General features: G+C 37.7%; 1 protein-coding gene across 2 annotated transcripts in view; it reads left to right on the top strand.

Moving 5' to 3' along the window:
- The window catches only part of LOC111086989 (cation channel sperm-associated protein subunit gamma 2-like), a 100,323-nt gene that overhangs the window by 26,949 nt on the left and 58,902 nt on the right, over window positions 1-14,472 (top strand). Inside the window, exon 2 of one of the 2 annotated variants that reach the window (XM_022391993.1) lies at window positions 11,181-11,308. The exons of the other annotated variant lie outside the window; for it this stretch is intronic. Within the exon in view, the coding sequence (XP_022247701.1) occupies window positions 11,181-11,308 (128 nt within the window). The remainder of the gene's footprint in view (window positions 1-11,180; window positions 11,309-14,472) is intronic. 2 annotated transcript variants of the gene reach the window in all.

Raw genomic sequence — 14,472 nt, 5'->3', positions numbered from 1 at the left:
TATATATTGTTTTAAACATACTCTTGGAATATCCCTCTCTTTTAATATCCAAAATATCTTAAGAACAGATAGAGTCAGTTTCAAAAGAAAAGGAAAAGGCATGAGAAAAACTGTTTAAGTTTATGAACTATATGAGAGTTTTGAGTCTCTTCAAGCAAGAAGACCTACTGATAGGGTAACCACAGGTCACACAGGAACCTAGAATCATGCTGAGTCATTTTGTGAGATACCAAAGGTACCTCACCATTTTACAATCCATGAGCACAGATCTAGCACTTGTCTGAGTGTTTGGGCTCCTACACAAACTCACTCCACCAAGAGTCATTATAGACCAAAAGGTAACTCTCAGCTGGTACAGGCTGAGAGTCAAAGGTAAGGAGGCTTATGTAGAAATCACAGGCACCTGTGAGAAAGACAAAGCAGATCTCACCTCCTACTTAGAACTGATGAACTCTGAATAGGCAATGTAGTGCCTGAATTTTAGTTTAGACAATACAGCCCTCAATGACTTTGAACATCAGTGTAAAACAAAGCTTTGATATTGGTACACAGTCACTGATGAGCATTACCAACATTGTGACCCAGTGGAAAACCAAGCCATCCATAAAGTTTCTCTGTTGGGATCTTCTGGGTCGAGATGCGGCCTTGTCCTAGGTTAGTTTTCTGCCCCCATATCTCAGGGATTTATGTATAGCTCCTTTTCTTCTGTAGTATGTTTATGATCATGTACCTGAGACTTTGTAATCATGTGGAGTCTGTGCATCAACACTCTACCTTTTCCTCTTTGGTATCACGTATGTCACAGTCAGATCAAAGACAAGCCCCTATTCTGTTTCCTCTCCTAGTCCTTTTCAGCCTTTACCTGTTCCTCTTTCCAGGTGTTTCGCATCTCAATGTATTATGTAGTGTAGATGGGCACGTCGTGAACAGTACCAGTGGGTTCTGGTTTGGTGGTAGTTTGATTGTATGAATTTATTCCACTTTGGTGATATTTCACCACACATCCATAGGTTATTCGGGTTTTATCAGAGGGACTTGTTCTACAATCTCTCCCTCCCTGGTACCTGTTTCCTTCCCCTTGCATTGGGATCATACCACCAGCCAACATCTGTCAGAGGTGGTACAAGTTCTTTTATCTCAACAGGCCATCGAACCTGTTCATCATCTTTCTCCATTCTTTTATTCCAGGCTGTTTGTTACCTCCAAGAAAAACGGAGACTGGCGGCCTGTAATAGATTTGTCCGGCCTCAATCAATTTCTCAATCTGCCCCATTTCTTCATGGAGTCGTTTCTCACCCCCAGGTAGCTTTTTCTCCAGGTTTATGGATGAACAAGATAGACATTGTGATTGCTTATTTACATATCCTGATATCTTGTCAGTCATGACACTATCTTTGGTTTGTTCACCATGGGGTGATTTATCAGTTTCATGCACTGCCCTTTGTGCTTGGTTCGGCCCTGTATGTTTTTGACTGGTGGTCAGAGCATTCACTTGTCTCTTACATGCTCCCAGGTTGAGCTTTTATCATTATATGAACAACTTGCTACTGTTAGTTCTTTATCAACAGGAGTTTACCCGTCACACTGAACAGCTGCTCCTGGAGGTGGCTCGAGTGGGCTGGTTAATCATGTTGGAGAAGTCATTCCTGCAACCTATGCAATATCTTGTCCATTTGGGTGTTCTTTCAACACCCATCTCAGTCAGTCCCAACCTTCTCTTCTACTTCATTTATGGGGCTTTAAGTTTTCCATGCTCCTACTGCTCCCTCTATTACAGTTTGTGAGGCTCTATCACTTTTGGGGATGTAGTCTTCTATGGCAGCCCTTATTACCCTAGATCAGGATCATATGTGGGCTCTTCCCGACCATTGCAATCTCATGAGGGATCCTTTGATGGCTCTTTTACTCTTCCTCCTACCCTGGTCATGATCTGCATTGATGGTTGGACAAGACTTACATGTTGCTGGCTGTCCTGCTTCTTCCTCTTCATCCAGATTTACACATTTTCACAGATGCAACCTTTAAGGGATGGGGACGTGGGTCAATCAACAGGAAGCTTTGGAGTATTGGTCTTATTATATCAACATTCTGGATCCTCTCACATTATGTTGTGCTTTAGTTCATTTTCTCCAACTGGTTAGAAATCATCTGGCAATGATCCATTCCAACAATTCTACAGTGGTTGCTTATATCAATCACCAGGGCAGCACCCATTCTTGATCCTTCTTATTCATATGTTGGATTTCCTTTTTTGGACAAACACACTAGATATTCGTATCATTGTGTGTCACGTTCTGGGTGCTTTCAATCTTGTCTTGGACTGGCTTTTCCAACCAGACAAAGTCTATCTGAGAGAGTGGTCTCTTTATCCTCTTGTTTTCCAGTGGCTTTACCTTCATTGGGGTACTCCTCTCATTGATGCTTTTGCCACATCCCTAAACCACAAATTGCTTTTGTTTTGGTCTCCAGTCCCTCATCCTCTTACTCTGGTTATCGATGCTTTCAACCAGGACTGGACCAACAAACACCTATATAACTATCATCCCCTTCATCAGGTGATTTTGGTCATCCATGCCATTTTGTGTCAAGTTCTTCTGATTGCTCCTTATTGGCCAGCTTGGCCATGGTTTTCATGGCTTCTTTAGCTCCATCTTACCCCTCTGTTACCTTTTCCTCTGACTCCATTCCTTCTTCATCAACCTTGGTCACCGGTACTTCATCCAGCCCTTCCTGTACTCCATTTTCATGCATGGCTTTTATTCGGTTCTTGGCAAGGGGATCTGGCTTGTCTTGATGGGTAGCATCTTTTCTGGCTCATTCCATTCACCCTTCTCCATGAAAGTTTATCATGTAAATGGAACATTTTCCACCATTGCTCTCTGGGTCGAGGGTTTTCCCCTGCTCAACCCACTGTTTCTCGTATTGCAGACTTCATCACTTATCTTTTCAAATGGAGGTCTTCTGTCTCCTCAATCTTAGGTTATCAGGCAGCTTTGTCCCACACCTTTCATTTTTCCAAATACCATAAGGTGTTTACCTCTCTGGATCGTTCTTTCCTCCCCCAAACTTTGGCAGCTCGTGGGAAAACTCCTCATTTTCGCTGATTTTCCTTCTTTCCATTAGGAACCTTTATCCTTGACCTGATTCAGATAGACTTCTATGTCCTGTACAGGCTCTTCACTAATATATTACAACTTGCTAGTTGCAGATCATTCTCTCTATGTTGCTTTAGAAAGCTGAAGTGCTATCTGAAATCATGGGCAGTGAGTATGTTTAGACTTAGTTTTTTTGGCAACTTTGAGAATGTGCTGGAATATTTATTCATGTCCAAAACCATTGAGGGTGGCCTATCTTTTATCTTGACAGTGTTAGATATGAAGTGTTTCTGTTTAAGTTTAATGCAAGTTTTAAACTTAGAATTAGAAACGATAGTTTACCACAGGTTTATTTATGTAACTGTGTATAAATCATACATTTTGTAGTTCCATTGATGTAAATCAAAAACAGCAAAGGTCCGAAGACTGAATCTTGAGGTACTCCACTTGTGACATTAATCCAGTTTGACTGAACTCCATTTGTAACAACCCTATGCTTTCTTCCATCCAGCCACTCTTCTATCCAATTTGCTAACTTATCCTCCACACCTATAGAGATAATTTAGAAATAAATAAATTCTTTATGTGGCACCTTGTCAAAAAATAGTTTTGAAAACCCAGATATGCCAAATCTAAACCTTTACCCTCATCTACATAAGCAGTAACCTTTTCAAAGAATGTCAAAAGAGTTGTACAGCAAGATTTTCCTATAGTGAAACCATGTTGAGTATCCAATAAAATTCTTAACTTTGTAAAATGATTTTGCAAAGCATCTTTTAACAGACTTTCCAGAACGTTCCCACAACTGATGTAAGACTAATGGGTCTATAATTACTTGGATAATTTTTATCACCTCCCTTGAAAAGAGGAGTTACATTGACTAACTTCCAATCCTCTGGTATCTACTCACTATTCAAGGGTTGACAAAAAAAAATAGTAGCATGTAGCTCACATATCCAATCTTTAACCTCATTTAAAACCCTTGGGGGAAATATTATTTGGCCCAGGAGCATAATCGTTTTTTAAACTTCCCAATTTTTTCTTAACCAGCTTAGAATTAATGCAGTCATCTTGTTTGATCTCGCTTCCATTTATCAACTGTTTAAGATGTAGAATACTGCTTAAATCTTCATTATTAAAAACCAAAGAAAAAGCAAAATTTAATAACCCAGCCATCTCATAATCATCATATACTAGCTTTCCTTTATCATTCCTCAAGGGTCATATCCCTATCCTAACATTTTGTTTCCCCTTAATGTATTTAAAAAAATCCTAACTGTTAATTTTTACATTTTCAGCCAAATTTTTCTCGTACATCTTTTGTGAGTTTAGCTGTAAAGAGCATATAATGGCGTTTTGTTTTTAAATGAAATTGTCACAGGTTGTATTGTAACAACAGAGTAGAGATTAATAACTTGTCTTGTGAAACTGTGTTCTAAAGTCATTGAACAAACCTGTGTGGATGTTTGACGAAAAGAGACAATTATTTAAAACTCTGGATACAACTATGGTAAGCAGCAGTGTAACCTAAGTGAACTTATCACCGATTGTATTGTAATAACAGAGCATAGAAGAATAATTTATCTTGTAACTGAACCAGACTGTGCAGACTTTGATAAGAAGAAACAAATATTTAAAGCTCAGGATATAACTGTAGTGATTAACCATGTAATGAACATTTGTATATACATTTGACTTGTTTTAATGTATATTATTTTTAAAACAATTGCACTTTGCTGTTTGTTTATTGTTGGAATTTATTGCCAACAAGTCGCTGACACCTACTGTAAAGAATCTGGCCCTCACATATCTAAAATCCTGAAGACTGCTAAGCCAGCCAGAATTCTACAGTGGTGAACAGCAATAGACATAAGCAACAGCAGGTACAGTAGGCCTATATATATACGTGGCTGTATTGGTTGAAAAATATTGTAGAAGTCACAACCACACTATATAACCATGTCGACTGACTTTGATAAGTGGATAGGTGAGTGACTATGGTTCAAAAATGTTGATCTATAAAATTTTATTAAACAACAACAAGGCCTGGAGAGAAAAGAGCATCAACAGAGAAAAGAGGAAGAGAAAATAGTAATGCAAATTGAGAAGGAAGAAAAGGATAGAAAGGACAGACTGCAAATAGAGAGAATAAGAGCACAATAATATAAAGAAGAAAAGGAAACGAGAAACTAAAAATAGAGAGAGAGAATAAGAGTACAAATTATGAGAGAAGGAGAGACTGGAAATAGAGAATATGAGCACAAATTGAGATTGCCAAGCTCAGCCAACAGAAAGATGAAAGCCCAAGGATGACAATGGGGCCAGGGTCAGCCAATCCAAGCTCCCCAAATTTGATGAACAGAAAGATGACATGGATGCTTTCCTGGAGAGGTATGAAAGATTTGTCTAAAGTCAGAACTGGGACAAAGACGACTGGACAGTTTGTCTCAGACCCATACTCACAGGAAAAGGCCTAAAAATGTATGCTGGCATGATGTCAGAAGATGCCACAGTCTATGACAAGTTAAAAGTGGTGTAGCTGAAATATTATGAACTTACTGAGGAAGGATTTTGCTGGAGATTCAAAGAAGTCAAACCTGACACTGGAGAAATTATTTCAGTTTGTGGCATGTCTGCAGTGATACTTCACAAGCTGGACTTACATGGCCAAGCGTGAAGATAGTTTTGAAGGACTGGCAGATCTAATAATACATGAATGAGATGATCAAGGTGGCAGAACAATATATGGAAGCCCATGGTTGGAGTATAATTTGGGAGTCCAAGAATAACTAGTTAAAGTTGAAACCAGGGGTGGCTGACCAGAAGCAGGATGCCACCAAGGGTGCAAATAAGTCAACAGACAGAAAGGAGAAGAGATACTATGAGGCACATTCTGAATGAGTGCAAGTCTGTAACCAACAAGCAACAACAGAAATCTCAACATAAAGCAGCTGGAGCTACCTACAAAGATGGAGTTGGCAAGAAACAAGAAAAGAATGGTTATCAACATGGATCATGCTGCCACAAGAAACAGAATCGAAACAACACATCAGATTCACTACAAGAAGGAAGTGCAATCACCATGATTAACTCCCTCACTATGGGATCAGTCAATTTAGCAGACCATGTTATCTCTTTGTACTCATTTAAAGTCTTTATAGGTTTAATACTACTAACTTTTAATATGGTGCGTATATCTTCAAGAAATTTGGCAGTCTTTCAGTAAATCTGTGTTTGTGAGTTTATCCATGAAGAGTGTATAGTAGAGTTTTTGTTTGTTTTTTAAGTTTAATTATTGTAGATTAGATTGTAAAAACACAGTAGAGAAGAATTTTTCTCGCCAATTGTGTTCTAATGTAACTAAACCAACCTGTGTGTACTTTGATGAAAAGATACGATTATTTAAAGCTCTGGATTCAACTGTGGTAATTAACTGTGTAACAAACATTGGTATATACATTTAACTTAGTTTAGTATATATTATTTTAAAACTTGTGGACTGTGTGCTCTTTGTTTATTATTGAAATTTATTGCTAACAAGTCGCAAACACCTACTGTAATCAATCCAGCCCACGCATACATAAAAACTGACACAAAGTTTAAGGATGGAGATGCATTGTTAGGCAATGCATCAGACAGAGGCATCACCAAGCTCACCCCAAAGTTCCTGAAGTCGCAGAACCACCTGTCATGGGACTAGAAACAAAGATGCCATCTGAGCTGAATATGTTGCCCAGATTGGACAAACTGATGACCAGCCTCCCTGCAGCCATAACTGTAAAACCGATACCCAAAATGAAGTCCAAGGTTTGAGTATTATCTGAGGACGAAGTGCACCCTGAGAAGATGGAGCATAGAACAACACAAACAACATTATTTGTTCCTTAACCTTGGTGCTGATCATCACATCTCCTGACCATGAAGGGCTTTCCTAGAGCTAAAATTGCTCAAGAAGAAGGAAGGATCAAAATGTCAGGAAAGCATGACAACATCATCTTCAGCAGTTCAGTCACCCTGGAGTAACAACAGCAGTTTGGACACCACCATTGACAAGGGGCCTCCATTTTGATGCTGAATAACAATAAGTACCTTTCCACAAGAGAAAGTAGAACTATCCTCCATGCCTTCAACCAGAATACCAAAGCATCTTATGTTACAGCAGATCTAAATTCTCAAGCGTCTAAACCAAGAGCAGGCAGCCAAGTGAACGAAGGCCTTGGCACTTTATAACTGGTAAAGAGGATAATTTGATGAAATGTAGAGAGGCTCCATTAAAATTAGAAGAAGAGGTGTGTTGACTCAAAAGGTACTTGCAAGATCTGAAAGATCCATCACTGGCCACAATGGTGCACTGCAAATTCACTATTGTATTGAAGGACCTGCTGTTGGGGCTTCCATAGGTAATGCTCTTCTTCTCATTGTCTAGACCCTGCTTCATATTTAACATTACTACAATGACATTAATGTAAACTTATAAGTATAACTAGTGAAAGTCTAGTTGACACCCCTAAAAAAACCATCCCTGATAAGATGTAAATTGTAAAATCTGTTTCTTACATTGCATTAAAATTTAAAATTTGTGTAACTTTACTCATTAGGGTCATATAATCTATGAAAAAAAATTTTTACCTTGTTTGTGTGTTATGTTTGTAACACCATAACTCTTACTTTCCTGAATTTGTTTTCTGTCAGAAGTTGTGAAAAGCACTGACATGCCTGGAACACTGAACTTTTGGTATTTAAACTTTGTGAGATAAAGTTATGACTATTACTATCGAGTCTTATTTTACAGAATAATTGATGTTATTCGAATTTTTATTTTGTTTTACCTTAAATTTAGGCTATTTAAAGAATATTCAAAATATTAGGTTTTTACTTTGGCTAAGTATGTAGTTGCCTAATAAATATTATTGACAATTATTTGATTTCCCTGGCTACATAGTATTTGAGTAGCTATATAGTTATAATTACAGCACTTAAGGCTCCAAAATTATCATAAACAAACTTAAGAACAAGCAAAATAATACTAAATTGTCTGGAAAAGTGTAAATCAGGAGTGATATTGCAGATTAAACAAGCAATGCTTGAGGATCTTGAAAATAGATATACATCACCTGCCACTGTTGATATTTTTGTGAAAGCATACTTTCTGGATGCCAAACTTAAAGATATGACATTCTTAAATGAATATGAGAAAAGGAAAGTGTGTAATTTGTTAAAGGATGAAGTTATTCAACTGTTGACACCAAATACTCAGCTGGTCAAGGGAAATGAGCAAAGTCAGTTCACTGGGGAAGTGACACCTTCAGTTAGTTTCAGTGCCCAAGAAGTTAAAGAACTGACAACAAAGAAAAGACCACTGTTGACTTAAAGCTGCTGACATCTGTTTACAAGAATAAGAATGTGTCCACAGTACAGAAATCTCCTGAAATGATTGCTGAAGAGCGAGTGAATAGATACACAGCCACTCACTCTGTACATCTACAAGACAACCCTCTGAGATTCTAAGCAGATAATGCCCATTTGTACACACAATTTAGTATATTTGCAGTATCTGGCAATTCCAGCGACCAGCACCTCTGCAGAAAGGTTGTTTGGTAGTGCAGGTTATATTTTGAATGCCAGGCAAACCTCATTGGATCCAAAGAATGTTAACTTATTAACCTTGCTTAGCTGCAATATTTAACGTTGTTAACTGTTGACTTTTTTTTGAGAACTAGTCATTAAAACTTAACAGACTGATGTTAAATTATTTTTTTTTAAGTGAGGATTTAAGCATTATGTGATTTAAGTTAAGTTCCTATTTTATAGTAAATAATTTGTTATGTTTCTTAGTTTCTGTAATTTTAAATTATAAATGTTCTTTTCTGCATTGTTTTACTGTGTGTGTGTGTGTATGTTGTATTTGTAGCAGCAGGTACACCATATAAGGCCTCAACATTGTGGTGAACATGTAAAACAATACTTAACTGTTTGGAGTAACAAGTTTAGAAAAGTGTATACATTACACAGTATTGTTAAAAAGGGTTACTGGTAAGTGAATAAATATTTTGTTGTTTCTAAATTTTGAACAGTGCAGTTGTCTTCTGTGTATGACACATTTTCATGTATAAAGTTTAGATATAAATTCTGCAGGAATTTATTTTTTAAGGTGGTACTAGTACCAGGACATACTTAAGCTGCTTTGTCATTTTTTACATTTACAGGTAGATTTTTTTATTTTCAAAAAATAAGTCCACTTCACCAAGCCAAGTAACTCTACTTTTGTTTTTGAGAATTTCACTTTGGTTTAGGATTAACATGTAACTAAATTCTAAATTTGATACTAAAAGACGTAGATTTCACACAAAAAATCAGGATGAATGAGATGCATTTTCTTTTCACATCAATGTTCTTCCCTTTTCTTCAATTTGTTTCTATTTTTGTTCAAAAACATTTTAATAAAAAAGGTTTATTGTGGTAAACGAAATAATAATTTCATCTAAGTAAGAGTTTTTGTTTTCTTCCCCATTTGTAAAAAGATCTTTAGGTGATAGAAAAAATGAATATTATTTTCCAAATCTGCTTAGCTGAATTATGGAAAGTCGGTTATTAAAACCAAAACAACTTTTATGGAGTTTAGATTTGCAGGCTTGTGTTATTAGACTATAGAGTATGGCACCTTTTGCTTTCTTTTGAGAAATTTTCATTAACATGGAAATCTCACCAGATTGTTTCATTACTGCTTTCTAAACAAACAGCTTTAGCAAAACTTGATCCAACTGCATGCATATGTAAGCTAGAAATATACCAGTGAGAGAGCACAAATAAAGCTCTCTCTCTTTCTCTAATTAAACAAGCATGCATATGTTCAAGTATTAAACTTGACTTTACTTGAAATAAAGGTTGTGATTGATTAAATCTTGTTTCCAGTCTCTTTCTTTTGTGTAAAAATTCTGTCAAAGGCAGAGCAAATATAGGCACTGCTTTTTCATCAGAATCTGTTGAATCCTCCTGTTATTTTGAGGATTCTAAAGGCTATTCTTAGGGAACTCAGGAAAATATGAGAATACCACACACAAAAGTATAGAGAAAAATAAAATATGTTATATTGAGCTTGTGCAATTCTTATATGAATATAAGATTTCATGAATTTTTTTTACTCTGTTCAGAATTGTAGAAGGTGCTTCTTTTGTGATTATTCATAAATATGTATTACTTACACAGTCTGCAACTGTTTAGATAATATGAAACAGCAGAGAAGAAATGTATCTATTCTGTCTAGGTGCTGTTGTGATCATTTTGAAGCAAGGTTTTGGTAAATTACATCATCAGTGTAAAGCATTATATATCTTTGAATAGCCTATTCCAAATTATGCAATAGTTATTTCTATATTTTATGTACAGATGTTTTCTAAATTTTTGTATTCTGTCCTTCTTGCCTAATCTTTATGATTACAATGCCCTTTAATTCTACATTTTTGTCTTTATTGCTTTACACTCTTCTAAGTAAGAGAGTTTCTGTTAGTTCTGAGTTGTTTACATTTTGTATTTTATTATTATTGAGTCAGCATCGTTAAAATTACACAAGAGGGTATTCTTTAGTAATGTAAGTCTATTTGCTTTGAATGTGGAGAGTCTACAACTTCCTAGTGCCCTGCAGTGGCACAGTGGTATGTCTGCGGACTTACAATGCTAGAATCCAGGTTTCAATACCCGTGGTGGGCAGAGCACAGATAGCCCATTGTGTAGCTTTGTGCTTACAAACAAACAAACTTCCTAGCATGTATGCTAATAAATTTTCCACTTTATTTCTTGGTAGCTGGTTAAATATATAAATTTAAAGATAATGGGATTTTGTGACAGATACACATTGATCCCCTTGTCAATAGGGAGTATATATTTTTGTTAAGTTTTGGTTAGAAAAACAGCATGGAAGTTGAAAACAGGGAAATGATCCTGTCTGTGTTGATCTAACTAAATGTGTTCTATGTATGAGTATTTCTAATGTATTTTTGTCAAGAATTGCTCTTTTCTTTATTTCTAAAGAGAGCAATTTTCTCTTTATCTGTTACTTATTTTACATGATATTGTGTTCTCTTCCAGAAAACAAAGAATGGTATGACTCTAAACTAGAAGATATTCACCTGTCGATAGAAGTGACAGAAAAATTATATCTTGAAGTTTATTTGAATAAGATCCTTCACTTTGGCACCAATGTTGTAACATTTCACGTAAGAAGCGATTATTAAAGTATAAATTTATAAACTTTTATTAATTTTATAATTATGTTTTTTACATAATTCTTAATAGTTTTGCTCTCTACATTTTACATTACATGTGACAATCACATCTTGATTTTCAGTGTTTCACATTTAGTCACTGTGAAAATCCTGTATTTAAAGCTAATTTTTTTTTTTGGTTTCACCTCAATATTTGTATGAAAATGAAAAACTATGAAAATCGAATATTTTTTTATTGAACTGCTTAGAGAACTAGAAATAAATTTATAAGAATAATAAATATGTAAGTTGTTAGTAGTTGAGCTAAAAATGGAAATAAAAATCACTTCCAATGAAGTTGTTATGTTCTTTGCATACCCATTGTACTTTAGAATGAATATTTCATGAACACTATTAACTGATGTTAGTACAGATATTTTGAATGACATTACATTCCAGAACTGTATTGTAATTAAGCTGTGTTTAAGATTTCTCTCAAATGATTTCAACTATTACCTGGATTTAAGTATTATGTAGTGATGGAAACTACAAAGAAATAATATTAGTGTCGGCTTCAGCCTTGTCCTTCACCACTTGAATTTTGTCTTGTTGGGATTTACTCAGGAGGGATGTGTTCCTTGTGGGGGTGCATCTCCTCTTTTCATCATTAAGGGAACATCATCAAGCCCTGTTTCTGAGTGAAGCAGTCTTTGGGGGTCTTCCCGAGTCTTTGGAGTCTGGGGTTAATGTGGCGAGATTGCATTCTTCTTTGTCCTCCCTGCTTCTTGTTTGTCTCGCCCTACTGATTCTGTTCAGTCTTTGCCTGTTCAAGTGCCCTGTGCTCCTTCTTTTTAGCCCTCTCCTCTTCCCTACTCCCGACATTCCCTTCCTTATGCCCATTCCTCTCTGCCTCACTGTTATTGGTAATGGGATATCTTTCCACGAGTAGGTGGGGCCCAGGTTACAACCCTTTTCTGCTATCTGGAAACTCATCTCAGTGGATCCATAGGTGTTACAGGTTCTGTCAGAGGGTCTATGTATTCAGTTCCAGTCCCCTCCTCCCCTCTTCCGTTTCCCAGTTTCTCTTCCTCCTCCTTGGGATCGTGTCTTGTCCAGTCATCTGGTGGAGTCAGTTCTTGATCTTCTTCACAAGGGGGCTTTAGAACGTGTGTTGCCTGTTCATTCGGGTTTTTACTCCCATTTGTTTGTTATCCCCAAAAAAGACAGGAGATTGGAGACCTATTATCGATGTATCCCAGTTGATTGCCTTTCTGGACACATCTCAATTCTTCAGTGGGTTTTTTCCACAAATCTTTGGATGACCAAATTCGACATGACAGATGCTTACTTTCATGTCCCTATTGCCCAGGAGTCACGGCATTATCTTCAGATCATCCATGGGAAGGATGTGTTCCAGTTCCATGCACTACCATTTGGTCTTGCCTCAGCTCCTTATCTGTTCTTTTGGGTTGTCCATGCTTTTGCACATTATCTTCATTTGTTGGGTATTTGGACTCATCATTACATGGATGACTGGCTCCTGCACACCTCTTCCTGAGCCCAATCTGCCACTCACATCTGCTTCCTTTTTCGGGAGTCTGCTTGAGTGGGATTTCTCATCAAGGTGTCTCACTCCCACTCAATACCTCATTTATTTGGGGGTCCTTTTTAATTTCCATCTTGGTCAGGTTTAGCCTTCTCCACTTTGGTTTCTGGATATGGAATGAACAGTCACTCGGGCTCTGTCTTCACCTTCTCTTCCTGCTCAAGAGGTTATCTCTCTTTTGCAGATGTGGGCCTCCCTGGGAGCTCTCATTCCCTTGGGTCGAGCACACATGTGTTCCCTTCAGTGGACACTTCTCGACCAGTGGAACTTCTCCCACAATCCTCTGGATCATCCTATTACCCTTCCCCCAGGGATCAAAGCCAACTTTATTTGGTGGCTCTTATCGTGGTGGGGTTTCCTCTTCCTCCACCTAATACCAACTCACATTTTTTCACAGATGCTTCTTTGGTTGGTTGGGGACTTCCATCAACTCTCGGAAGATTTTGGGTCAGTGGTCCATCTAGACATTCTACTTACCATATCAACCACTTGGAGCTGTTGGCGGTTTGTCGGGCTCTCACTCATTTCCTCCCACTTTTAAAAGAGTGGGTGTTTATGGTTCATTCCAATAATTCAACTGTTGTCAGTTATATCTCCGAACAAGGGGGTACCAAGTCCAGGAACCTGTTTTTTCACACTTGACCTCTTATACTGGGTCACAGGTACAACATCACACTCTTGCCGTGTCATGTTCTTGGTGTTATGAATCTGGTTGCAGACCATCTATCCCACCCCAACCAAGTTCTTCCTGTGGAGTGATCCCTTCATCCAGCGGTTTTCAGTGTGTGTGTTCTCACCTGGGTATGCCTCATATCAATGTGTTTGCAACCCATTGTAATGTCAAACTTCCTTCCTTTTGGCCTCTTGTCCTGTACTTCTCAGCTCTGGGGTAGATGTGTTCAGTCAGAATTGGAGGGGGCCTTCATGTCTATGCTTACCCTCTGATCAGACTCCTCTTCAGGGTTCTTTCTCTCATACAGAACACTCCATACCATGTATTACTAATTGCTCCTCCGTATTGACCTGCTCAGTTGTGGTTTTCTCTACTCTGGTCTTTATTGGAAAAGCAACCCCTTCCTTTACCTCCATTGACCATGTTTCATCCAGATGTCACCAAACACTGTCTTCACTCGTGGCTTTTGTCTGGTCCATTGCCTCCTCTCAGGGACTCACTACCCATGTAGCTTCTTTGCTTATCCAATCCCTACACCCTTGTTCATTATCCATGTATCGTTGGTCTACCTTTTTCCAGTGGTCTATTCACCAGGGATTCTGTCCTTCAGTTTCTCACATGTCCAGGTTCTTTACCTGGTTATTTGATCAAGGTTTGTCTGTGTTCATTGTTTCTAGTTATCATGCTGCTCTGTCATACACTTTTTGCTTCTCCAATTTTCATAGATCCTTCTCCTCTAGGGTCTTTTTCCTGTTACCTTTACTGGCTGGATTCAGCAACTCACCTGTCTAGACTTGTCAATGGAAGGTTGTCAACTGTTTAATACGCCATGTTACACGTCTTTAACTGCTCGGATCCACTGTCCTTTGGAGGAGATTGTACAAGCGGGAATGTGGA

This window comes from Limulus polyphemus, unplaced genomic scaffold, assembly GCF_000517525.1.
Source record: "Limulus polyphemus unplaced genomic scaffold, Limulus_polyphemus-2.1.2 Scaffold1613, whole genome shotgun sequence".
Classification (NCBI taxonomy): Eukaryota; Metazoa; Arthropoda; class Merostomata; order Xiphosura; family Limulidae; genus Limulus; species Limulus polyphemus.
The sequence above is the reverse complement of the archived record's forward strand: the minus strand, read 5'-3'. Positions and strand labels throughout refer to the sequence as shown.